The sequence below is a fragment of the Aedes albopictus genome, chromosome 1, assembly GCF_035046485.1.
Source record: "Aedes albopictus strain Foshan chromosome 1, AalbF5, whole genome shotgun sequence".
Taxonomy (NCBI): Eukaryota; Metazoa; Arthropoda; class Insecta; order Diptera; family Culicidae; genus Aedes; species Aedes albopictus.
The window spans coordinates 143115267-143142083 of NC_085136.1; the positions used below are offsets into that span (position 1 = coordinate 143115267).

Sequence of the window (26817 nt, forward strand, 5' to 3'; positions counted from 1 at the left end):
AAAGAATTATGCCGATAGAGTGAACAGAAACAAGAGTAGAGCATGTGGAACTTGAAGGCCCTAATTCCAAATAGTTTGGAAAGCCAGGAATACCCCATGAATGTACCAAAAGCATTTTACAACTATGCACTAAGGCTCCATCAGCAGTATATACTACATCCCACGAATATTTTTTACAATTAAAGCATGATACAGTATGTAGATTGTACATATCGTAACCCAAACTTCAAAGTGTTTTGGAGGTCATTTGTATTTCACGGAATGTGTAACTACCACAATATCGAGTTGCTCGTAGCATTGCGAGGTCCAATGAACATCAACGAGACTAAATTTCATGAACAGAGTTAACACAAATGATGGTAGATGTTGTAGATCTTAAGAAAATGAATTCCAGAGTAGTTTGGATTCATGTACCATGAATATTCTAGGAGTGCTTTGAGGCTATCTGAGTACCGTAGACTATGTTCTGTGATTATTCACCGTGTATAAAATTTGGTATAGGATGTTGGATTTGTGACTCAAACTTCGGAGTACTTTGGAGGCCTTAGAATAGCTATGCGATCAAAACTTCAACAGTCTATTATAGGTAGTAATACAATGCATGTCAAGGATTAGGGAAAACTATTGATGATTAGCAAAGAGATGAAATTTGAGTAGAAAAATGTAGAATTTATAAAAAATACAAAAAAAAACACGTATTTTCGGTTACCAGCAAAAGGGGAGAGGGTGCAAAGGGGAGAGGTACCATGCATTTCTTAGCACAACTATAAAAAAAATCCAGGGTAAAATGTTGAAAAACAAAGAAGATATTGCATTTCTGCCAAAAGAAGATCGCCCCGGGTGTTTACGGGTTGATTGTGTAGTTTATGAAGAAAATAAAGTGTTTCGTGTTACGCAAGCTGTAAATAGTGTGTAGTATGTGTATGAATTATTAAACCGGTATTTTGAAAAAAAAAACTCACGAAGCGGAGAATAAGCCAAGGACATTCTCCATCGAAATCCCAAGGATCATACGTATAGTCCACTCAAGATCCACCCAAGGAGGAAGAACCAGTCATCAGGTATAACAGTTGGATTAACAGGCGCCCTGGGGAAGCAACATTCCACTTGACTCAGGTCCTTTCAGGCCATGGCTGCTTCCGACAGTATCTGCATAGATTCGGTCATGCGGGTTCTCCCGCATCCCTCAGGAAAATCTCGACAGGAGTACATTCAAAAATTATTTCAGGAGAATTCAGAGATGCCTACTAGAGATACATCAGAGATTCATCCAGAAGATCCTTCAGGAATTCTCATAGGAGGTCCTTCAGAGGTTAGTCTGAGAGTTCCTTCATGGATTCCTTCAGAAGTTCTGTCAGGAATTCCTTCAGGAGTTTCTCTAGGATCCAGGACTTCCTCAGAGATTTCTCCAGCAGATCCATCAGAAATTCCTGGAATTTGTTCAAGAATCAATCCTGAAATTCATTCAGGGATTCTTCTTTGAATTTCTTCGGGATGCCTCAAGAAAAATTTGCCGAGATTCATTCAGGAGTTCTTCATGGAATGCTCCAGAAATTCTCTCGGTGAACTCTCAAGGAGTTCGCTTAGGGGTCTCCCTAATAGCTCCAGGAGGATTCAAGAATGCCTCCATGTGTTCATTAGGAATTTCTTTAGAAGTTCCCTAAGCTATTTCAACGGGTGTTTGTTCAGGTATCCTTCCAGAAGTCCCTTTAAATATTCTTTCAGGAGGATTCATAAATGCCACCTGAAGATCCATCAAGAATCCCTTGAGAAGTTTCTTCAGGAATTCCTGCAGGAGGTCTTTAGAAATCAGTCTAGGAGTTCCTGCAGGGATTTATTCTGTTGTACCATTAGCAATTCCTACAGCAGTTCTTTCCAGGAGTTCCATCAGAGATTCCTCCAGGAGTTTCAGGGATTCTTGCAGATGTTTTTTTTTCAGAGATTCCTGCTGAATTTCTTCAGGCATTTCAACAGAAGTTCATTACAGAAGTTCCTTCAGAGAATCTTATACGGATACCACCAGGAGAACTCAAGGATTACCCCAAAAGTTTATTGAGCGATTCCTATATAAAAGTTCCTTTCAAGATTTCTTCAGAATATCCTTAGGGGATTGTTCGAGAAGTGTCTTAAGGAATTCTTCCAGAAGTTCTTCCAAGGATCGCTCCTGGGGTTTTTTCAGATTGTAGATTGAGATTGAGATTTTTTCGGGAAGACTCACGGATGCTTTCAGGAGTGACATCAAAGATTTCTTCAGAAGCTCATTCAGGAATTCCTACAGGAGTTCCTTCAGGGAATCTTGTAGGAGTTCCTTCAATAACTCCCTTAGGTTTATAATCAAGCATATCTCCAGGATATTCTTGAGGCATCTTTCATGGAGTTTCTACAAGAATTCCTCTAGGCTTTCCTTCTGGAATTCTTTAGATAATATCTCCTGCAAATCCTTCCCCCTACCCGGAAAGATCTGCTGAAAATCCTTCCAGGATTCCGCCTGAAAACCTGTGGATATTTCTACCGGAATTTCTTCGAGCATTCCCCTGGAATCCCTGCAGTGAATTCTCCTGTAGTTTTTTTCGCAGTTTTCTCCTTGGCTTCATTCGGGAATTCCTCCTGAAATTCTTTCAGGGATTCCTTCTAATATTCCGTCAAATTTCTTTGGTGGTTCCTCTTAGAATTCTTTCTCCTGGAATTCCTTTGGGTATTCCTCCTAGACATTCTTCATGGATTCCTCCTGAAACTCTTTCGGGACTTTCTCCTGATATTTTAACGTATATTTCTCCTGAAATTTCTTCGGGGATTCCTCCTAAAATTTCCTTGATGATTTCTCTTAGAATTTCTTCGGAGATTCTTCCTGGATTTGCATCAGTGATTCCTCGTGGGATTCCTGCAGGAGTCCTTCTGGAATTCCTTCGGGATTTCCTTCTGGAATTGCTTCAGTGATTTCTCTTAGAATTCCTCCAGGAATTCCTCCTGGAATTCCTTCGAAGATTTTTCCTGGACTTCCTATGAGAATTACTCTTGAAAAACCTTCGAGTATTCCGCTTGGAAATCCTTCGGAGATTCCTCCCAGAATTCCTTTAGGGGATCCCTTCATTTCTTCGAGGATTTCTTCATGAACTCTTTCAGGATATTTCTGCTGGATATTCCTGCTGGACTTCCCTCGGGGATTTCTCCTGAACATCCTTCGGGGATTCCTTCCAGAGTTCCTTCGGGGATTTCTCCTGTTATTTATTTGGGGGTTCCTCCTGATATTCCGTCGAGGATTACTCCTGAAATTTCTACGGCAGTTCCTCTCCGATTTTTTTTTCGGAGTTTTCTGCTGGCATTCTTTCGGTGTTTCCTCTTGAAATTCCTGCGGGTACTCCTTCTGGAATTATTTCAGGGGTTTCTCATGGAATTGCTACGAGGATTCCTCCTGAATTTTTTTTTTATGGTTCCTCCTAGAAATACTTTGAGGATTTCTTCTCGAATGCCTTCAACAATATCTGGAATTTCTTTGGGGATTCCTCCTGGACTTCCTTCATCAAATCCTCCTGGGATTATTTCGGGGATTCCTCTTGATATTTCGTCGTGGATTCCTCCTGCAATTCCTTCGGGGTTTCTTCCTAGAATTCCTTTGGTGAATCCTCTTAGATTTCCTTCGGAGATTCTTCCTTTCATTATTTCAAAAAAATCTCATGGAATCACTCCTCCTGAAATTGAGAATTTATCCTGCTATTCGAAGATTCTTCCTAGAATTCCTTCGAGGATTCCTTCTTAAATTTCTTTGAAGATTCCTCCTCCACTTCCTATGGGGATTGGTCTTATAATTCCTTCGGGGTTTCCTTTTTGAGGAATCCGCTTGTAATTCCTTCGGAGATTCCTCGCGGAATCCCATCGGAGAAGACCTCTGGGATTCCTGCAGGGATTTCTCCTGTAATTTCTCTGGGGATTCTTTCTAGACTTCTTTTGCGAATTCCTTTTGAAATTCATTCGGGGACTCCTCCTGATCGGGGATTACTCCTGGAATTCTTTCGGAATTTTTTCATGGAATTCCTTTGGTGATTTCTCTTTAATTTCTTCAGAGATTCCTACTGGAATTCCTTCGGGAGTCCTCTTAGAATTCCTTCGGGAGTCCTCCTAGAATTCCTGCAGAATTTCCTCCTAGAATTCTTTCTAAATTTTCTCCTGGAATTCTGTCGGGGATTGAAATTCCTTCGGGGATTCCTCCTAGAGTAATTTCGAGATGCGACATGCACTACACTAAGGATACGGGTAATGTCGCAATAGATCTAAAAACTGGTCACAGTGACAGACCCGAACAGGAATTTAAAAAACTAGCACCTTTTATGATCGGAGACGGCTATATGAAACGAAATCGATTTTTTTTATTTCATTTGGTATGAAATGCGATTTTACGCAACGCAATCATTGTCAGCAAATATACATGTATATATACATATACAATACATGTGGTTGGCTGGGTACTCTGAAGCAATGCCTTCTTGATTGTTCCGGAGAGTCGAAGGGTTTGGCGACCATAGCAATGAGGAGAGAGTTGTTCTGGCTTTTATTTTTATTGTACATAGAAGACCTTAGTCCTTAGTCCCACACTACCTCGACCAAGGTAAATTTAATGGAAGGTACTAGCATATAAGCAGTAAGTAGACGCGGGGAGAGGTTTATGGCGAGGGTGTAGAAGTTGATTGCTGGCGAGTTTGTTTACGCGCTACTCTATCGGTTTCCGTGAGGTTGCTAGGGTTGCTATGGGTTGTTATTTACTTCCAAACAAGTCAGGCCAAACATTTCAATAGGTCCTATCTGCATTTGAGAGGCTCTCTTTGTTCACTTTCTCTTTCAATTAATGCAATGTAATGGTACACTTTTCAACTCTTTTTGCAGTACAAATCGAAAGACGATTGTTTTAACCATCGTTCAATGCAAGGAGAGAATCATAATACAAATACACAGCTGAGATATTAACGAAAGAGAGGGAAACCAAAGAGAGCTTCTCTTCTGCAGATAGGACCTTTAGACATGTTTGGCCTGAAGTGAAAAAAATTTCCGCAGTGGCAGGGCAGGTGCTTGTTGTCAAGCTTGTTGTAGAATTGCAAGTTAATTATTGTGATAAATTCACGCCATACTCTCAACTTTAGCCTTATACGCATGCCGAATCTTTACTGCCGAAAGTTTAAAGAAAAACCAACAGATCAGAATCTTGAGGAAAGGCGTAATGGTGTACCTTCGGCAGCAGTTGGGAATTTTACCCGGAGGCCTTATGTGTAACAAACTGTTGCCAAGATTACTTCGCAGGGTTTCAGAGAAGTTTCGCACGGGACGGGTAATATTTCTCTAGTCTAGAGCATACCATTGGGGTTATTGCATTATTTGGATGCAATAAATTAGGACACAAGCTCGTTGGTTGAAATCCCCATGAAGTGACCTTTTCGGTCATGGCTTGCAATCATTGATAAACTTCCAAATCATAACAAACTTGCCAGCTGTCATTCCAAATTCCAATATGGCGGATTGTATGATTTAGCATATTGGATTACCTTCCTTTTACTTACCTTGACCTCGACCTCCCTGTTCAAGCGTCTGTTGGATAACATCCTGCTGCTTAAAAGCTGCAAGGGTGGTATCTCAGCTTAATTGATCAAGATAATTTAAATTTCGAGTCATGCTGTACCTGTAGCAAAAAACTTAATCAAATACTTAAAGCACTATATAAATAGGCATCTTGCCTGAGGAATTTTTAAATCTTTTAAAATGATCATAAAACAAACTTGTTTGACTTGTTCCATTTGAACCGTTACCAAAACCCACCTACACCATGAAGCGCAAAATCGGCTTGACATTCCAACGAATACATCATCCCACACTTTGCCAAAGAGAGACGTTGGCTGTCTGGCTGGATGCTGCTGCCGCCGCCGGTCTCGGCGGAAGTGATGCTTTATAATTTGAGCAAATTCAATTTTAGACTCTCTTCCGTTCCGGTCCGGATAGCTACATATAGGCAACCAGCTTCCGCGTCGTTGTTGTGAACCGAAACATTGTTGCTGCAGAAGTTTCACTGCTCTTCGGCGTTCCCTACCAGCAGAGCACCCCCTCGCCACCACATACCATCGAATATATTTCGAAAATTGAACAGTTTATCTTCCCCCGAAGCAGCCCCAACAAAACCACCCAGCATCAACAAAAACAACAACAACAACGACTTTCCGAACTCAGCTCGAACCACGTCTGTTTATGTGTGGGTGGGGATATGTTTGCCCGGTTCTGGCTGAGGAGCATTGTTGTCGTCAACATGCCGCCGCCCCTCTTTCGTCGCGGGCGGCATGCTTGACTATAGTCATGGCCCAGTTTTGGCGTTCAATCGAATCCTGTTAGTGGAATTGGCGAATGGGAGTTCTATATTGATGGGTGGCCCGAATCGGAAGCTGGGAAAGCGTGAAAATATTTTGATAGGATTTATAAATTGGGGAAACGAATGTTGAAAGTAAGATCACAGACAAACAGATGTCTCACTCTACTCATTTCCCATCGTTTCCCTTTCTAACGGATAATTCGAATATTCCATAGATCGCAAATCTCTCACTCATGGCGCTCGCATTACTTTTGCTCCTGTTTGACGTTTGCTCACAACCGCCATCTACTCAGTGGGTTTTCGAACCACAGCGTAATTGGCATTGGGCGATTATGTTTTTGTGACGATGATTTTGTTCCAAGTGATCACGATACGTCTGTTTGTCTGTGGTAAGATAATTTAATGTTTTCTCGGTAAGTTGATAATTATTATCATCGTCTTGTAGGTTTATGAGGCGAAAACATGAAAAAATTGAGAGTTTTTGAAAATCGATTGTTCATACGTTTTGAACGGGGAATTGGACCTGACTATGGACTAGAAACGTCATAAAAACGCAGACAAAGTTTGCCGGGGACAGCTAGTTATAAATAAATTCACTTATCACTCAATCCTTACCTTACCGATCAGGCTAAGGCCGGGGTGGCCTCTGCTGTACATAGTAGCCGCCCAAGTAACACACTTGTCACCGAAGAGTCACGGCGGCGCAGGTTTTTGTTGTGCAGAAGTCACTGTGACTTACTTCTAGCAAGTAAGTGTTTATTTGTTAGAAGTAAGTCACAGTGACTTCTGCGCAACAAAAACCTGCGCCGCCGTGACTCTTCGGTGACAAGTGTGTTACTTGGGCGTCTCCATTCCACTCGGTCCATAGCAGTTTGTCTCCAGTTCCGCACTCTGCGTAGGGTCCGCAGATCGTCCTCCACTTGGTCGACCCACCTAGCTCGCTGCGCACCACATCTTCTTGTACCGGTCGCATAACTCTCGAGAACCATTTTAGTCGGGTTTCTATCCGACATTCTGATGACGTGACCCGCCCACCGTAGCCTCCCGATTTTCGCGGAATGGACGATGGTTGGTTCTCTTAGCAGCTGATGCAGCTCGTGGTTCATTCGCCTTCTCCAAGTCTCGTCTTTCATCTGCACTCCGCCGTAGATGGGACGGAACACCTTCCGTTCGAAAACTCCAAGGTCCTCGGCACCCTACCATGTTTCGTGCCATAGAGGACTACCGGTCTAATCAGCGTTTTGTAGATAGTTAACTTCGTGTGACGGCGAACTTTGTTCGATTGTAGAGTTCTGTGGAGTCCAAAGTAAGCTCGATTTCCTGCCACAATGCGTCTCTGAATTTCTCTGCTTGTTTCGTTTTCGGCGATCACCAATGAGCCCAAGAAAACGAATTCTTCAACCGCCTCGATTTCATCACCGTCGATATAAATCCGGAGTGGCGGGCGTGCTGACTCCTCTCTGGAGCCCTTTGCCATCATGTACTTTGTCTTCGACACATTAATGACTAATCCGATTCGCCTGGCTTCACTCTTTAGTCGGATGTACGTTTCCGCTATCGTCTCAAATTAACGAGCTATAATATCAATATCATCAGCGAAACCAAGCAGCTGAACGGACTTCGTGAAAATCGTCCCACTCGTGTTTATCCCCGCTTTCCTAATTACACCCCCTAAAGCAATGTTGAACAGCAAGCACGAAAGACCATCACCTTGCCGTAGCCCTCTGCGAGATTCGAAGGGACTCGAGAGTGTCCCTGATACTCGAACTACGCACATCACTCGATCCATCGTCGCCTTGATCAATCGTATCAGTTTATCCGGGAATCCGTATTCGTGCATAATCTGCCATAGCTGTTCTCGATCGATTGTATCATACGCCCATTTGAAATCGATGAACAACTGATATGTGGGCACGTTGTATTCGCGACATTTCTGCAACACCTGGAGGATGGCGAACATCTGGTCCGTTGTAACACGTTCACCCATGAATCCAGCCTGATATTGTCGCATGAACTCTCTTGCAATCGGTGATAGTCGGCGGCATAAAATTTAAGAGAGTATCTTGTAGGCAGCGCTCAATAGTGTGATCGCGCGATAGTTCCCGCAATCCAATTTGTCGCCCTTTTTGTAGCTGTGACACACTCCTCCGGTAATACTTCCTCCTCCCAAATCTTGGTAATGACCAGTGCTAACCAGTGCTTCTTCACCGTGTTTTAGTAACTCGCTTGGTAGTTGATCTGCTCCAGCGGCTTTGTTGTTTTTCAACCGGCCAACCTCCTCTGCAATCTCTTGGAGGTTAGGGTCTTTCGTCCTGCGCACATACTCCTAGATCTGTTACCGCGCCACCTTCGGTGCTTGCAACATCGCCATTGAGGTGCTCATCGTAATGCTGCTGCCATCTCTCGACCACCTCACGCTCGCTCGTGATTATTTCGGCACATGTCAGCTTGTGACACAAAGCCTCTGCGCGAGCGGTTCAGCTTCTCGTAGAACTTTCGTATGTCCTTATCGCGGTACAGCTCTTCCATCGCTTCGCGATCTCGTTCTTCCTGCTAGCGCTCCTTCATCCGGAAGACTGAGTTCTGTCTGTTCCGCTCCTGTCCGTAACGTGCCTCATCCGCTCTCGTACGGTGTTGCAGCATTCTCGCTCATGCTGCATTCTTCTCGTTTTTCAACTGTTCACATTCGCCGTCGTACCAGTTGTTTCTGTGATTCGGAGTCGCGAAGCCTAGTGCTGTAGCCGAAGTACTACCTATGGCGGATCGGATATCCCTCAGCCATCTTCAAGTGTAGCTGCGCCAAGCTGCTTTTCCGTTGGTAGGGCCACTACTAACTGCTGCGCGTAATCTTGATCCGCTTCTACGTTACGGAGCTGCTCGATGTTGAGCCGCGGCGTTCGACTTCGACGCGTGGTGATAACTGTCGAAAGTTTTGAGCGCATGAATACAGCGACTAAGTAGTGATCCGAATCTATATTCGCACTGCGATATGTGCGGACATTGGTTATATGCGAGAAGTATTTACCGTTGATTAGAACGTGGTCGATTTGGTTTTCTGTTTGATGGTCGGGTGATCTCCAGGTGGCTCCAGATACCTTTACGGGGGAAGAAGGTGCTTCGGACTACCATACCACGGGAGCCTGCAAAGTTTACGCATCGCTGGCCGTTATCATCCGACACAGCGTGCAGGCTGATTCGCCCGATTCGGTCTGTACATTTCCTCCCTTCCCACCTGCGCGTTCATGTCGCCGACAACAATTTTCACGTCACGTGGCGAGCAACCATCGTATGTTTGCTCTAACTGCGCGTAGAAAGCTTCTTTCTCGTCATCGGGTCTCCCTTCGTGTGGGCAGTGGACGTTGATGATGCTGTAGTTTAAGAAACGGCCCTCAGCTCTCAACATACACATCCTTGCGTTGATCGGCTGCTACCCCATCATAGGTTGTCGCATCTTGCCCAACACTATAAATCCTGTTACCAGTTTCATTGTGGTGCCACAGCTTTGGTAGAAGGTAGGCGCTCGACGCCCGCTTTTCCACACTTTCTGCCCAGTCCAACAAAGATCCTGCAACGCCTAGATGCCGAAGTTGCGGGGATGTAGTTCGTCGTAAATAATCCTGTCACATCCTGCGAAACCAAGTGACTTGCAATTACATGTTCCAAGTTTCCAATAGTAGTCCTTATTTCGTCGCGTGGGTCTTTGCCGATGGTATCGAGTCGTATTTTCTCCTATGGTATTCGCAATGGGGATTTTAACGGGTGGCTTATTGGGCCTACGCCAACACTCCTGTCTCGCCGGAGGGCCATCATGCCAATTTTTTTTCCCGTCCCAACCAACACTGGGACGACCACGCTGATGGGGCCACCACCTTGGTCCTAGCTGGGCGTGATGGAGCATTTCTTAATCAGCCGCTGGATGCCAGAACGGACGCTGTTTACTCCTAGTAAAGCTTTGTGTTCCTCATCTTGATAATTCTCCCTAAAAGATCCATTTTATTATAAGAAAAGCTGTTGACAATCTTGTAACTCTCACGATGCAACCACGCAAACATTGAACAATCCAACTGCTCTAACAAATTGAGTGCACATTGCGTGCAGACAGCAGTTACCGCAGCCAGCCACCACCACCCGGAGCAACAGCAACGATCAGGAGCCAAACAAAATGCAATTAGGAGACAGCTTCTTAAATCATCATAAATGAGCCCCGGGAAAGACAGTTGACAGTCGTTGCAGAAAATGGCATCATCAGTATACCAGCACCAGCAGCCACTTGCACTTGCAGACTGGAGTCTGTCAGCGAACAACTGTTTGGAAATTATGAAGACAGAAAAAAAAACAACGGAAACACGAACGCACCATTGCACGCAAAATAGGTCATCGGTCCTGTGGGCTGGGCTGGAATGATGGCCTGATTGCATCCCCTATTTTAATGGGTCGATCCTGATGATACTACATGCCATTAACAACAATGACTGTGCATAATGGCAGCAGTGTTGTATGTGCGTTGCGGTGCATTGCATGGTGGTAGTTTATTGTGTGCGTTTTCAAAAATGTAGCCACAGTCCCAATGGCATTAACTAAATGAGAAAAATGAACAATTGCGGGAAATGCGAAATATGTAAATGTGCATTGTGCGCCATTGCGTTCGACGTGGGAATCCCACCGAAAGCAATCAGGGTTATATTGTTGTGGTTTTTGAGTCATGTTTGACCTTTTTTATGAATCATTCATGAATCGTTTTGGATATGTTTTTCGTTACAAACATAAGCTTCCAAGAAACACATGTTCTCTTTTTTATTACCACTCCCATTGCCATGCCTTCTAACCAGTGGAAACGGTAATCTGTCATAACTCGACCATTTTTCATCCGATTTGCAAAATTCTAGAAACAATAAATTTTTCAGCCTTCTAGACATTAAAAATTTTTAAAATATAGATTGTGGTTTTGTTGATTTTTTTTAAATCTTATAATTTTATTAATTTAGTTAACATCAAACTCATGATAACACTGTGTTGCGACATGAATGTTTTTTGAACGCTGGACAGAAACCGTTTTTCCAGTGTTGCACTCGGCCAGACACTCAAAACTGTAATTTATTATACATCATTAATTACATAAAATATCACAGAAATTAAAACGTACATTTTCAATTTCGTCCTGACGTCAACAATAAGTAATAAATACATATCAACACAACATACAGTTTTGACGTTTCTTGCATAACTGTCGTGCATGAAAGTCTTCTGCGAAACAAGCATAATTACAGTACCGTTCGTCATCATTAGTACTCGCGAACACACTAAATCAACAATTTGCCGCCATAATACTCGTTTTTCAGCTGCAGCTCTCAAACATCGTCGGTCACGCCAAATGCTCGCCATATCACGCTCCACCCACCTGGTCCGCCCATCATGCTCTCTGCGTTCCACGCCTTCTTGCATCAACCGGACGGTTAGCAAACACCAACTTTGCAGGGTTGTTGTCCGAAATTCTTGCAACATGCCCTGCCCACCGTATCTGTCCAGCTTTAGCCACTTTCTGGATGTTGGATTCACCGTAGAATGTATCGAGCTTGTGGTTCATCCTTCTTTGCCACACACCATTCTCCTGCACGCCGCCGAAGATCGTCCTTAGTACGCGTCGCACGAAAACTCTGAATGTTTGTAGGTCCTCCTCGAGCATCGTCCATGTCTCGTGTCCGTAGAGAACCACCGGTCTTATTAGCGTCTTGTACATGGTACATTTGGTGGGGGGTGAATCTTTTTTGACCGCAGCTTCTTCTGGAGCCCGTAGTAGGCACGACTTACACTGGTGATGCGCCTTCGTATTTCACGGCTCACGTTATTGTCAGTCGTTAGCAAGGAACCAAGGTAGACAAATTCATCTACCACCTCGAAAGTATCCCCGGCCGTCACGAATGAACTTTATAGTTTAAAGTGACGTTAATAAAAATGGCAAATTGCCCATCTATCGTAACACTACTACCCAGACGGATCCGGTCGTGTTCGGTTCCGCCTACCAGCATGTACTTTGTTTTTGAGGCATTCACCACCAGTCCGACCTTTGCTGCTTCGCGTTTCAGGCGGGTGTACAGCTCTGCCACCGTTCTAAATGTTCTTGCAATAATGTCCATGTCGCCCGCAAAGCACACAAATTGACCGGATTTTGTGAAAATCGTTCCCCGGATTTTGAGCCTGGCTCGTCGCCTCACACCTTTCAGAGCGATGTTGAAAAGTAGACATGAGAGTCCATTACCATGTCGCAGTCCCCGGCGAGATTCAAATGAACTGGATAGTTCACCCGAAGTCCTCATGCAGTTTTACAAACCGTTCAACGTTGCTTCAATCAGTCTAGTCAGCCTCCCTGGAAAGCCGTTTTCGTTCATGATTCTCCATAGCTCTGCGCGGTCGATACTGTCGTATGCCGCTTTGAAGTCGATGAACAGGTGATGCGTTGGGACCTGGTATTCACGGCATTTCTGGAGGATTTGCCGTACGGTGAAGATCTGGTCCGTTGTCGACCGGCCGTCGATGAAGCCGGCTTGATAACTTCCCACGAACGCATTCGTTTTAGGTGACAGACGACGGAAGATGGTCTGGGATAGCACTTTGTAAGCAGCATTTAAAATGGTAATCGCTCGAAAGTTTTCACACATTAACTTGGTGCCTTTCTTGTGGATGGGACAGATTATCCCTTCCTCCGGTAGCTGTTCGGTTTCCCAGATCTTGACTACTAACTGGTGCAGACAGGTGGCCGTCCTTACCAGCCGCTTTGTTATTTTTGAGATGGTGGATGACATCCTTAACTTCCCTCAGCGTGGAAGTTGGTTCGTTCCTGTCCTCTGCTGCACCAACATAATCATTTTCTCCGCTACATTGATCCCCAGTGCCTACATTTTATTCGCCATTTAGGTGCTCGTTGAAGTGCTGCTACCACCTTTCGATCGCATTCTTCTCTTGTTGATTTTTCTGTGGTAGCCTTTTTTTTACGGCTGACTCGCAGGGCCTGACACCAACCCACTAACCCAGGGAGCTGGGCTTACCTTCCCGGAAGCAATGGGTTCTGCATTGGCATTTCCTCCAACTACAGTGCTAAATATTTAGCTAGGCTCGAGCGCTAGTCTTCGCCGGGGGTGGTGTTTTTAATGGGCGCCCAGGAGATAATATTTTACCTGAGCTTCCACCTCCTTTTTAAAATCTTGAACTCTATAGATTAAGCAAAAATACTACTTATTTGTTTTTCGACGGATTTTGATAAAAATTGAAAGCGAGAGGCGACCGATCGATGGTGCTTGTGTATCAACGACCAGCAAGCCCGTGCACAAGGGAGGGGTTTTGGGGGCTAAACCCCTCCCATTGCAAATGTTTCATACACTAGGCGCCCCTCCACCCTTTTCGAAAATTAGGAAAAACCCCTCCCTTGTTGTCTTTTCTATGCACTGGCCTGACGACCAGAGCTGAGAGGGTGCATCCTGGTTGAGCGCTATCTGACGCTCGACGGGTGACAACATGGCTGGCGGGGTGGAATAAGACCTGAATTCTGTGGCCTGACTGAGTGCTAGACCTTGTTTAATAGAATGAGGAAGTCTGCTGATCAGATACCCAAGAGATGGTTCCTCGGGTTATGTGGAGATCAACTCCCTAAAACCCACCCACTGTCTTGCTTACCTTCGCGGTTCGCCCGTTGAAGATGACTTCGGGAATGGGAGGGACCGTACATGAGTACACTCTTATAGTATGCGTTCCAGCAGCTACCGCCTTAAGTTGTTCACTCTTCCCTGGAGGCTCGTGTTATGGCTAGTATTAGATTACCCGTTGAACTCAAGCACATAGATGGGAATTCAACTAGATGTTGTTCGGCTCGTTTTTTCCTCTGTAGTTCAATTACGATTCGAGAAAACCGGGAAGTAACGGAATCAAACTTGCCTGCCCCGTACATATCTCTTCAACAATGTTATGATGTCAGTTATGATACATCTACCGCATATGTACCTCCTGTATACTCGACCTTTGTTCCACGAAGCGTGGGCATTCAAAGAGCAGTGTCGCACTCTGCACACTCCGGACATGCGGGGAAGCCTGCGTGTCCAAATCTTAGCAAATACCACCTAAAGCATCCATGGCCTGACAGAAATTATCTCAAGTGAAAATCTACCTCTCCATGGGGCCTGCTCGTCCACTTGGACACGCTCGGCGGTGTAGGAGCATAGGGACACTAGACCAAGAAAACCTAGAAGGGCAACCCGAGCAGAGGAGAATAGCAAATTTATAATAGAATGATATAGTCTGTTTTTATATCATAACTTGTTATTGTTAACTTATCAAAATATTTCATTTTAATAACATGTTTTGTTGGGCAATATAGTTTTGTAATGTTCAAGTTATTGAAATATATCCACAAGATAACATTTCAATAACATATTTTGTTGTAGAACAAGTTTAGTTATTATTCTACTATAGGGATTGTACTAATTTGTGATAACCAATAACACAACAATAACAAGTTCACAAATTCCCTGTTATTGAGTTGTAATTGATCTAACAAAACATGTTATTGAATAAGTCTTCTAGGAACATTATTTTGTTATGATATTTGTTATTTTGCCGCTTATGACAGACAAGTTTATAACAAAATATATTATGCTAATAACATAAAAAATACTGATTCCATTATACAGTTATTAAGCAAAAATAACACATTATATTATTCTGTTGATATTTTCTTCTGCTCGGGAACGCGCTTGTCATCAAGTCTGAACAGCCCAAGTACCTACTCGGAAATCTTGAAGGCGTTGAGGAACGACACCAAGCTCGTGAATGTAGCAGCAATAACACAGATAGCCTTGATATAACTACCTGTTGCAGACGCCAACAGCAGGGACTATAGTTCCGGGGCCTGACGAACCACCTCGCTTTCAAATCAGCCGCGTAGTCGCCGGTTAAGAATAGGACTACTAACCCCAATTCAAAGTGTCAAGCGACCCGTATCAAGGAATGAGTGATCGAGGTGGTGAAAAAGATGCTCGATCTTTAACGGAGCCTGTGGGGTACCTGGGCACCCCCCACAGTAAGCTGTCCCTTACCGCGTTAATGCAGGGCTGTGGCGTGGTGGACCATATTTCGCGTGGGACTCGTGGGATGAAAAACTGAACAAAAACTCTAGAAATCAAAATATAGGTGGAAGTAGTGGTGCGATCAACCCCTTCGCAAGAAGCGGGTTTATTTATGAGGTCTCCGACAAGGAGAAGCGAGGAGGTATGCGCTGGGAGCTGCGTACGCAGCTCAAGCGTGGAAGCTCCAGTCCACTTCCCGGCAACCCAGCCGGTGGAGACTATGGAAGGAGCGTGGCTGCTGAGGGCTGTCAGCCGAGAAATCAAAGGACGGTCCGCAATAGAGGTGGCTGAGCAGCAGCTTGGCTAAATCATCGACTTTGAGTCCACTAAGTCGAATATAAGCAAGGACCTGAAAACGGCCTTGCTTCGACTTAGGGTGTCGATCGACGAGGCCAAGCAGTACTCGCGTTGCTGACTGCTGCAGCGGTGGAGCCTGCAAAGGAGAAAGTGACGAAGTTTACTCAAACGGAGGCCTTCTCCTTCGCAGGAAGTCCGAAACAAGTGGAAGCGACTGCTCGCGACAAACGGGGCAAGCACTCGCAGAAGCGGGCGAGGCAGCCGTCAGGTGAGGAGCTGTCTGGCGGTGCCCGCAAAGCCAGGCGAATAATTACCCCGAAAATCGGTAACAATGACGGAAGGTCGGACCCCAGCCAGGGTTCCCGAAAAGTTGGGAAGGGTGGGCCTGAAAAGGCTGGCCCGTCCCGAAACGATGGGAAAAAGGGGTTGCGACCGTTGGTGGGCCCTCAGCAGCCACAGAGCAGGGCGAACCAAGGGAAGAACCCTCCTTGGACGAAGGTAGAGCGGAAGAAAAAAAAAGAAGACGAAACCGCCGGTAGTAGCACAGGACGCCAAACCAAGGCGTAGGAGAGTACGTGCCAAGCGTGAGAAAGGCGACGCGCTCGTCATCAAGACGGAACAGTCCAAGCACTCGGACGTCTTGAAGACGATGCGAAGCGACCCCCCTCTTGAGGGTCTTGGAGCCGATGTACGCAGTAGGTACTCGTACGGGTGAGATGATCCTGGAGCTGAAGCGCGAGAAGGAACACAAGGGCGCCGCCTGCAAGAGGCTGGCAGAAGAGGTCCTTGGTGAGGTTAGGGCTCTTACACATGAGGCGACTCTGAAGGTCAAAGACATTTACGAGATCACCGAAGTGGAAGTGCTCGTCACGGCACTGTGGCAACAGTGCGATGTGCAGGTGGCTACGGAAGGGGCCTGCAGGGACACAGATAGCTTTGGTTTAGCTACCTGTGGTGGACGATAAAAAGTCCGTTGAGATAGGGAATATAAAGGTGGGTTGGTGCGTATGTCACTGAACATTCCACGAGCCACCAAAGGTTTCCTTCAGGTGTTTGGAACCAGGACACAAGTCGTGGGACTACAAAGGCCCTGACAGGCGCAAACTGTGCAGGCGATGCGGCGCTGAAGGTCATAAGGCCAAAAGCTGCACGAGTCCACCCATCTGCATGATCTGTACCGGGAAATCCGCGAACAACAGACATCCGACGGGTGGTCCAAGGTGCCCGGCCTTCAAAAAACGCGCAGTGAACAATAAATCACAGTGCAGGTAACGCAGCTGAATCTGAACCACTGTGACGCGGCTCAGCAACTGCTTTGTCAGGCGGTTTCTGAGTGGGAGACGGATATCGCCATCATAGCGGAACCATACCGAGTACCCGCCGGCAAAGACAACTAGGTCGCGGATGGGTCCAGAAAAATGGCGGCGATATGGACGACGGGTAAATACTCCGTCCAGGAGTTGGTGTCTACTACCTATGAGGGCTTCGTGGTCGCCAAAGTAATCGGGGTCTTCTTCTGTAGCTGTTATTCGCCTCCGCGGTGGCCGATCGAGCAGTTCACGCAAATGTTGGACCGCATAACGACCGTGCTTACAGGGCGAAGGCCGGTTGCAACAGAGAGTGACTTTAATGCCTGGGCCGTGAAATGGGGAAGCTATTTCACGAACAAGCTGGGTTAGATCCTGCTAGAACATTGGCCATCTTAGATGTCGACTTGGCTAATGTCGGTACCAAGAGTACCTATAATCGAAACGGTGCGGAGTTAATTATTGATGTAACCTTTTGTAGTCCTGGGTTAACAAGTAGTTCGGACTGGAGAATAGATGATAGCTACACTCATAGCGACCACCTGGTGGTTCGCTACAGTATCGACTACAACAGCAGCAGGCATCGGGTAGAGGAAGAGCTAGCTAGGCCAAGGCCAAGCCCTCGCAGGTGGAAGACATCATACTTCAACGAAGGGGTATTTAGGAAGGCGCTCCGCCGTGAGCGAAACTTACTCGAAAGAGCCTCCGAAATGTTCAGATCTGCTGTGCAGAAATGCCTGGACGAGGGAATTTTCCCAGAGGTGTGGAAGCAGCAGAGACTGGTTAAATTACCAAAGGTGGGGAAAACACTCGGATACTTGTCGGCTTATGGATCAACATGCTTCATCGACACGGCGGGGAAGGTGTTCGAAAAGATCATCCTCAATAAAATATTGAGGCACATCTAGGGTATTAATGGTCACTTGAGTATACAGTACGGCTTCCGAAAGGGGAGGTCAACCGTAGACGTTATCCTGTCGGTTCCAAAAACCGCCGGGAAGGCACTCGAGCATAAGAGAAGGGGGGTTCGCTACTGTGCAATAGTGACTCTGGATGTAAAGAATGCGTTCAAAAACGCTAGTTAGCCGATTATTGCCGATGCTATCCTACGTCTGGGATGCCCGGATACCTGTATAAGATTCTCGGAGGGTACTTCCAGAATCGAATACTACCCTACTAAAAAAAATAGCTGAATAACAGCTTATGGAGCAAACGCTCTTGGAAGACAGCTCGCTTAAACTCTTATACAGCAAAAATGTTAGTTGGGTAGTTTACAGCACAGAGGTGGGTCGGAAGTGCTTTCGCATAACCTCAGGATTATCGCAAGTTTCATCCTGGGTCCGGTGTAATAGATTGTCATGTACGACGAGGTGTTGAGGTTAGAGTTCCCGGTGGAAGTGGAGATTGTCGGCTTTGCTGACGACATTACACTGGAGGTCTACCGTGAATCAATCGAAGAAGTGGAGTTGACTCACTATTGCTCACTCGATCGCAGTTGGGGAGGCTTGGAGGGATTCCTGCAAACTGGAGTTGGCTCACAACAAAACTGAGGTGGCGGTTGTGAACAACCGAAAGTCTGAGCAGAAAGCGATGATCAGTGTAGGCGATTGCACTATCACGTCGAAGCGCTCCGTCAAACACTTGGGGATGATGATCGACGATAAGCTTACCTTCGAAAACCACGTTGATGGCGCCTGGAAAATAATCTTCACATCTTTAGTGGCACCACGGATGATGTCCAATAGCTGTGCGGTGTATGCCAGTAATCGCAAGCTTCTGGCGAGTGTCGCCTCTTCCGTACTAAAGTAAGTACGTAAGGCTTGGGGCATGGCGTTGAGTATCAAAAGCTACTGTGGTAAGACGAAATGTACTTGAAGGCTATTGTGCCTGAGGATTGCGAGCGTGTACCGTACCGTGTCACACGATGCGCTCTGTGTCATCAATGGTATGGTGCCTTTCGATATTGTTATCGGGAAGGACATAGAGTAGAAATGCGTGACACAAGAGGCATACGCAGAACTGCAAGATTGGTCCCCATGGTCAAATGGCAGTGCGCGTGGCATAGTTCCGACAAAGAAAAGTGGACCTATAGGTTGATTCCGAGGGTAGATAGTTGGATTAACAGGCGGCATGGAGAAGTAACATTCCATCTGGCTCGAATCCATTCAGGCCGTGGTAACTTCTGACAGTATCTACATCGTTTCGGTCATGAGGTTCCTTCCGAATGTCTGGTTTGCGCTGGTTTACAGTAAACGGCGTTTTGATCGTGAGCCTGCATTTTCGCACAATGCGTGACCGTATGCTTACCACATGCAGGGCGGACACAACTCCGGACAATCTTGTCCTGAGGAAGTGTCGGGATGAGTTTGGCTGGAATGCCGTTTCAACGGCTATCATCCGCATCGTCTGGGAGCTACAGATAAGGGATACGTTTACTCGGAGAATGGCTAGTGCAGACTCTACACAAGGGGTGGTTCATGGGATCGGAGTCGGCTGCGTAGGTCATACCTATGCCCTGCGGTCGAAATCGACACTTACAGTGATTAAGTGGTCTGTGTGATCTTAGGAGCTGTTCATAAACCACGTAGACCAAAATTTGGCCATCTCAGACCACCCCTCCCCCCTCGTAGACTTTTGTCCATACAAAAATTTTGAAATTTGTATGGAGCGTAGACTTTAGTCAGACACTCCCATCCCCTCCCCCAAAAAGTCAACGTGGTTTATGAACGGTCCCTTACTTTCAGGAAGGTCATATCGCTGTGCACGCGGAATCAGATCTTGATACTTGCTGTGCAGTTAGAAGCAGGCGACGACCCTGCCTACCTTTCAAGGACCAGGGGAGTGGTGAGGACCACTCAGGAAATAGGCCAAGCGCCAGCATGCTACCTTGGTGGACCCCCAACCCCCCCCCCCCCCCCTCCTCTAACGAATCATCGATGTTCGTTGCTGGAGACTACGCAGCTAATCTTGATGTGCACTAGCACTAGCATCTGTCTGAAGCAAGCTTCCTTAATGGTTCTGAAGAGACGAAGGGTTTGGCGGCCATGGGAATGTTATTTAGTGGGTCGAGGAAAGAGTAGTTCTGGCTTTCACCTTTGTTGTACATAAAAGGCGGTCCTCAACCCGACACGATAGGAGCGCGCGACTACTTTCATTGGTCGGTTGGTTTTCTCGGTAGGGTGATGGGGACATGTGTTTGGATTCCAGGATTAGAATCGTGCGACAATTTTCGTGGAAGGTCGTTTTTTTACGGTTAAGTCAACGATCAATGCACTGACGCGTTTAATATTGAACGACCTTTGACATATGGGGCACTACCCTTATTATTGCGACCAAATATAAATAATAACCGAGATGAAGACCGCGACGTGTATCTTTATTTAACTAGTGGATCATATCACCTACCAAAGGTGGCTTCAAGATCCACACCTTACCCTACCCTACTAACAAATACTCCTTCCCGAGACAACTGTGGGAATGTTGTGGATTCCACGGTTTCTAGTAACAACGGTTGTCGAACTTACATTCCTTCCCTTTCTCGATGACCGTAAGGACGTGGCCATCGCCGTTATTGACTTTCAAAAATTGAACTCTCGAATGGATCACTACAATGACTAAAACGGCCGCTATGGAATGAACAGATAGCGCCACCGTAGCCTTGTGTGTTTGACATAACTCCACTGCTGTCACACTGTTAACGGCTATATACGGTGCCGCTTCTTTTTACATGCGATGAACACTTGAAAAGTTAGCTTTATTGATCCATTCCATTGTGCACATTGAGAATGCGTAGCTAGTCCCAAGCACCATTCATTGGTTCTCTTTGCAATTTCGATTGTTCTGGTCAATCACGGAGTAGCAACTACGATGTGTACGATTATCTTTGCTTTGCATAGAAGGCTGTCCTCAACCGCACACTACCTGGACCTCTCTGTTCAGGTGTCTTTTGAGCAGTTTCTCACCCCCATGGTTTAGAAGTGAATAAAGCTGGTCAAAACTAGGTGCTCGAAGCAAGACTTTGAATATAAGACTCAAGAAGCAACAAGCTTAGAAGTTGTAAGTCAAAATTTGTACCTACTGACGTTGAAAATTTAAAAAAGTTGTGAAACTCCTCATTTTTAAAGCGTTTTTCTAATGCTTTCGTTATTCTTAATCTATTGAAATGCCACCAATTTAAAGACACATTTTTGATTTCGCAAATAACAACGCCTTAAAATTTAACGGAAAATCCTTTCTTTCGTTTCTCTTGCAGTGACACCGAACACAGCGCTCCGCCAGCATCCCACCTCCAAATGAGGTCAATGATTGTACGGCGACAATCACAGCAGCAGCAGCAGAACGTGGTAATATTTTTTCCTCGCGCCAAGCAAAGTGCCATCGTTTAACGATGTCTGGTCCCATAAAATCGCAACTTCGCGCGCCGGTATCACTAGTCGTCCTGCCACAACAATACAGAAGAAGAGGGGTTTGATAAAAGTGGTGTTCTCGACGCTCGTGGAGAGGGTGAATGGGGGTGGTTTGTGGGTAGGTAACGGCATAATGATTCTTTCATTTCGGAACGGTAATAAGTAATGCCATAAAGTGCGGTTCCGTGTCGTATCCCGGGAGGAAAAATCGCGCACCGAAACGACAAAGTTCTGTCAAGTAGTTATCCCTTTGGATTATAATGTCTCTGCTGAAGTACAGTAAAACATGGCCGTCGATTCTCACCAAAATGGCAGTCGTTCAGCTGAGCGTTGATTCCAACGGGAGGACCTACAGTTCGATCGTGGAACCGGCCTGCCTGACGGGGCCCACCAATCTGGTGGAGTCGAATCCGAACTTTCGGGTGATGATGGGCCATCCGCAGATTGTGATTCAAACGCCGGGCGAAACGCAGATGCCCCTGCCGGATGTGGCCAATGTGGGCGATGGGCTGCTGTCCGGCGGATCCGGGGGAAACGGTCAGTGCATGTGTGGGAACGGAAGTGCAGGGCTGGGAGGGATTGTGCGTTTGGAAGAAGAAAGGCGCTACCGGAGGCCTTACCGTTCGGAATCGATCAAGATTGATAATTGGGATTATATCTACACGGAGAAGGTGCCGTACAAGGGGATCGGAAGTAATGCAGCTAGGTAAGTTAACTGATTGGGTTTTATCATACACCAATTTTCAACACGTTCTCAATGAAACCAAAATAACTTTCCTTCCTTTTTTTCCTACTTTCAGTGCCACAGCAGAAATACCGTGCGACGACCACCGATGCATCACGGGCCAAGCCGCCCTGAAGGCGTCCACCCTTCGGAGACACTACTATCCGGAGGGCGACTGGGGCTGGGTAATTGTGTTGGTCGGTATGCTTAGCATAATTCTGAATCATGGAGTGCAAATATCGGGCCCGCTCTACCTCCTGCCAGCTGGGGAACGCTTCCAGCAGAGTGCCGTCAACAGTACAGGTGAGTGGCAGCATGCATGCTTGTGCATATCTGATAATGACTGAATAGGGAACTGAGCAAAATCTCCACTGGGATGTGTAGTGGAATGTACTGTGTAGTATAAAATCCAATTTGGATGCATCAGATTAGTGTCGAAACATTCTCATTAGTTTTGCTGCAATCCGTTCGATCGGTACCCTCCGGCAATGGGTCACTCACTGTAGTGACCAAAGCAACACACCGACAGCAGTTGCAGTTCCACTAGATCCAGGCTAGCGATATGAGTAAATGAAAATGAAAGCAAAACCACCCACACTTCATCCATAGATATAGTGCTCCACCCTTCAAATCTGGGACATTCACAGCTATGGTCCGACAAAAGTCATCGTAAAAATCTGCCACCGCCAAACGATACGAGTCGACGGATGAGCTAAACTGGAGGGAAAGCAAACATTCATTAGCCGTGCTGTGAGATTGGGTCCCGCCACAGCTCAACGTCAACCAGAAGGATATTGAGCTGCTTGAATGTTGTTTTTTGTCAACAAAAATAAGAGCAATAGCATGGCTGCTTGTCATCAAAAATAAGAGCATGGCTGCTTGTAACTATTTTTAGAATCTACCTTAGAATTTAGCCTTAAATAAAGTTGGTATGTTGTTACCACAGACATATCACATAAGGGTGTTTAAATACCTTGTCTTTAAAATCGACAGACATCAGAAGTTTGCGTTTAATGGCATACATCGCAGAGCTATTGGACATCATTCGAGATAATGCCACTATAGCTGTGGAGGCTCTCTTGTAGGCATAATCTGATAAGCAGAGGTGTTATTATGCATACTTACCTTACCGATCAGGCTATGGCCGGGGTGGCCTCTGCTGTACATAGTAGCCTCCTCCATTCCACTCGGTACATGACTGTTTGTCTCCAGTTCCGCACTCTGCGTAGGGTCCGCAGATCGTCCTCCACTTGGTCGACCCACCTAGCTCGCTGCGCTCCACGTCTTCTTGTACCGGTCGGATTACTATCGAGAACCATTTTAGTCGGGTTGCTATCCGACATCCTGATGACGTGACCCGCCCACCGTAGCCTCCCGATTTTCGCGGTATGAACGATGGTTGGTTCTCCCAGCAGCTGATGCAGCTCGTGGTTCATTCGCCTTCTCCAAGTCCCGTCTTCCATCTGCACTCCGCCATAGATGGTACGCAACACCTTCCGTTCGAAAACTCCAACTCCTCTGCACGTAGGGTCCATGTTTCATGCCCATAGAGAACGACCGATCTAATCAGCGTTTTGTAGATAGTCAACTTCGTGTTACGGCGAACTTTATTCGATCGTAGAGTTCTGCGGAGTCCAAAGTAAGCACGATTTCCTGCCACAATGCGCCTCTGAATTTCTCTGCTGGTGTCGTTGTCGGTGGTCACCAGTGAGCCCAAGTACACGAATTCCTCAACCGCCTCGATTTCATCACCGTCGATATAAATTCGGGGTGGCGGGCGCGGTGATTCCTCCCTGGAGCCCTTTGCCATCATGTACTTTGTCTTCGACACATTAATGACCAATCCGATTCGCCTGGCTTCACTCTTTAGTCGGATGTACGTTTCCGCCATCGTCTCAAATTTACGAGCATTAATATCAATATCATCGGCGAAACCAAGCAGCTGAACGGACTTCGTGAAAATCGTCCCACTCGTGTTTATCCCCGCTCTTCTTATTACATCCTCTAACGCAATGTTGAACAGCAAGCACGAAAGACCATCACCTTGCCGTAACCCTCGGAGTGATTCGAAGGGACTCGAGAGTGTCCCTGATACTCGAACTACGCACATCACTCGATCCATCGTCGCCTTAATCAATCGTATCAGTTTATCCGGGAATCCGTATTCGTGCATAATCTGCCATAGCTGTTCTCGATCGATTGTATCATACGCCGATTTGAAATCGATGAACAAGTGACGCGTGGGCACGTTGTATTCGCGGCATTTCTGCAACACCTGGCCGTTGTAGCGCGTTCACCCATAAATCCAGCCTGATATTGCCCCACGAACTCTCTTGCAATCGGTGATAGTCGGCGGCATAAAATTTGAGAGAGTATCTTGTAGGCAGCGCTCAGTAGTGTGATCGCGCGGTAGTTCCCGCAATCCAACTTGTCACCCTTTTTGTAGATGGGGCACACGATACCTTCCATCCATTCCTCCGGTAATACTTCCTCCTCCCAAATCTTGGTAATGACCCAGTGTAGTGCTCTCACCAGTGCTTCTCCACCGTATTTTAGAAGCTCGCTTGGTAGTTGATCTACTCCAGCGGCTTTGTTGTTTTCAACCGGCCAACCTCCTCCTCAATCTCTTGGAGGTCAGGGGCCGGAAGTCTTTCGTCCTGTGCACATACTCCTAGATCTGTTACCACGCCACCTTCGGTACTTGCAACGTCGCCATTCAGGTGTTCATCGTAATGCTGCCGCCACCTCTCGACCACCTCACGCTCGCTCGTGAGAATATTCCCGTGATTATCTCGGCGCATGTCGGCTTGTGGCACAAAGCCTCTGCGCGAGCGGTTCAGCTTCTCGTAGAACTTTCGTGTGTCCTTAGCGCGGTACAGCTCTTCCATCGCTTCGCGATCTCGTTCTTCCTGCTGGCGCTTCTTCATCCGGAAGACTGAGTTCTGCCTGTTCCGCGCCTGTTTGTAACGTGCCTCATTCGCTCTCGTACGGTGTTGCAGCATTCTCGCCAAGGGGGAGTCGCTGAGCACACCTTTATTTGCGCCAATTATTTTCAGTGTGCCACCGGGTATTGAATTGTGCCTCAGTGTGCCCCGAAGTGCCACTGCTTGATGATTCAGATTTTGCTTAGCAACTACTGTTTGTTTTCATTTTGCAGGTAAAATGCACATGGTTGCCTAGTTTTTCACCCAAAATCAAGTGTCAAAATTGTGCCTCAGAGTGCCTCGGTGTGCCACACAGCGTATAAGACGGTGTGCTTGGCACCTCTTGGCACAATGTTCCAAGCGATTAGCCCCTTGGTTCTCGCCCATGCTGCATTCTTCTCGTTTTTCAACTGTTCACATTCGCCGTCGTACCAGTCGTTTCTGTGATTCGGAGTCGCGAAGCCTAGTGCTGTAGCCGAGGTACTACCTATGGCGGATCGGATATCCCTCCAGCCATCTTCAAGTGAAGCTGCGCCGAGCTGCTCTTCCGTTGGTAGGGCCACTGCTAACTGCTGCGCGTAGTCTTGAGCCACTTCTACGTTACGCAGCTGCTCGATGTTGAGCAGCGGCATTCGACTTCGACGCGTGGTGATAACTGTCGAAAGTTTTGAGCGCATGCATACAGCGACTAAGTAGTGATCCGTATCTTTATTCGCACTGCGGTATGTGCGGACATTGGTTATATCCGAGAAGAATTTACCGTCGATTAGAACGTGGTCGGTTTGGTTTTCTGTTTGGTGGTCTGGTGATCTCCAGGTGGCTTCGTGGATATCTTTGCGGGGGAAGAAGGTGCTTCGGACTACCATACCACAGGAGACTGCAAAGTTTACGCATCGCTGGCCGTTATCATGTGATACGGCGTGCAGGCTGTTTCGATCGATTACCATGAATCATGTCGCCGACAACGATTTTCACGTCACGCGGCGAGCAACCATCGTATGTTTACTCTAACTGCGCGTAGAAAGCTTCTTTCTCGTCATCGGGTCTCCCTTCGTGTGGGCAGTGGACGTTGATGATGCTGTAGTTGAAGAAACGGCCCTTAACTCTCAACAAGCACATCCTTGCGTTGATCGGCTGCCACCTGATCACACGTTGTCGCATCTTGCCCAAGACTATAAATCCTGTTCCCAGTTCATTGGTGGTGCCACAGCTTTGGTAGAAGGTAGCCGCTCGATGCCCGCTTTTCCACACTTTCTGTCCAGTCCAACAAAGTTCCTGCAACGCCACGATGTCGAAGTTGCGGGGATGTAGTTCGTCGTAGATTGTCCTGTCACATCCTGCGAAACCTAGTGACTTGCAATTCCATGTTCCAAGTTTCCAATCGTAGTCCTTATTTCGTCGCGTGGGTCTTTGCCGATTGTATCGAGTCGTATTTTCTCCTATGTTATTCGCAATGGGGATTTTTACGGGTGGCTTATTGGGCCTACGCCAACACTCCTGTCTCGCCGGAGGGCCATCGTGCCAGTTCTATTTAACGTCCCAACCAACACTGGGACGAACACGCTGATGGGGCTACCACCTTGGATCTAGCTGGGCGTGGTGCAGCGTTTCTTACTCAGCCGCTGGATGCCAGAACAGACGCTGTTTGAGCCGCACCTCCTTGGTGAACAAACGCTCGAATCGTACCTCCTCAATCTAGCTGA

General features: G+C 46.5%; 1 protein-coding gene across 2 annotated transcripts in view; it reads left to right on the top strand.

The window, feature by feature from the left end:
* Positions 1 to 22558, top strand: part of LOC109422807 (uncharacterized) — a 130982-nt gene extending 108424 nt beyond the window's left edge. For both annotated transcript variants that reach the window (XM_029861404.2, XM_062847137.1), the window contains exons 2-3: positions 21313 to 22172; positions 22267 to 22558. In XM_029861404.2, the coding sequence (XP_029717264.2) occupies positions 21727 to 22172; positions 22267 to 22537 (717 nt within the window). In that variant the 5' untranslated portion in view covers positions 21313 to 21726 and the 3' untranslated portion in view covers positions 22538 to 22558. The remainder of the gene's footprint in view (positions 1 to 21312; positions 22173 to 22266) is intronic.
* Positions 22559 to 26817: the final 4259 nt, after the last annotated feature.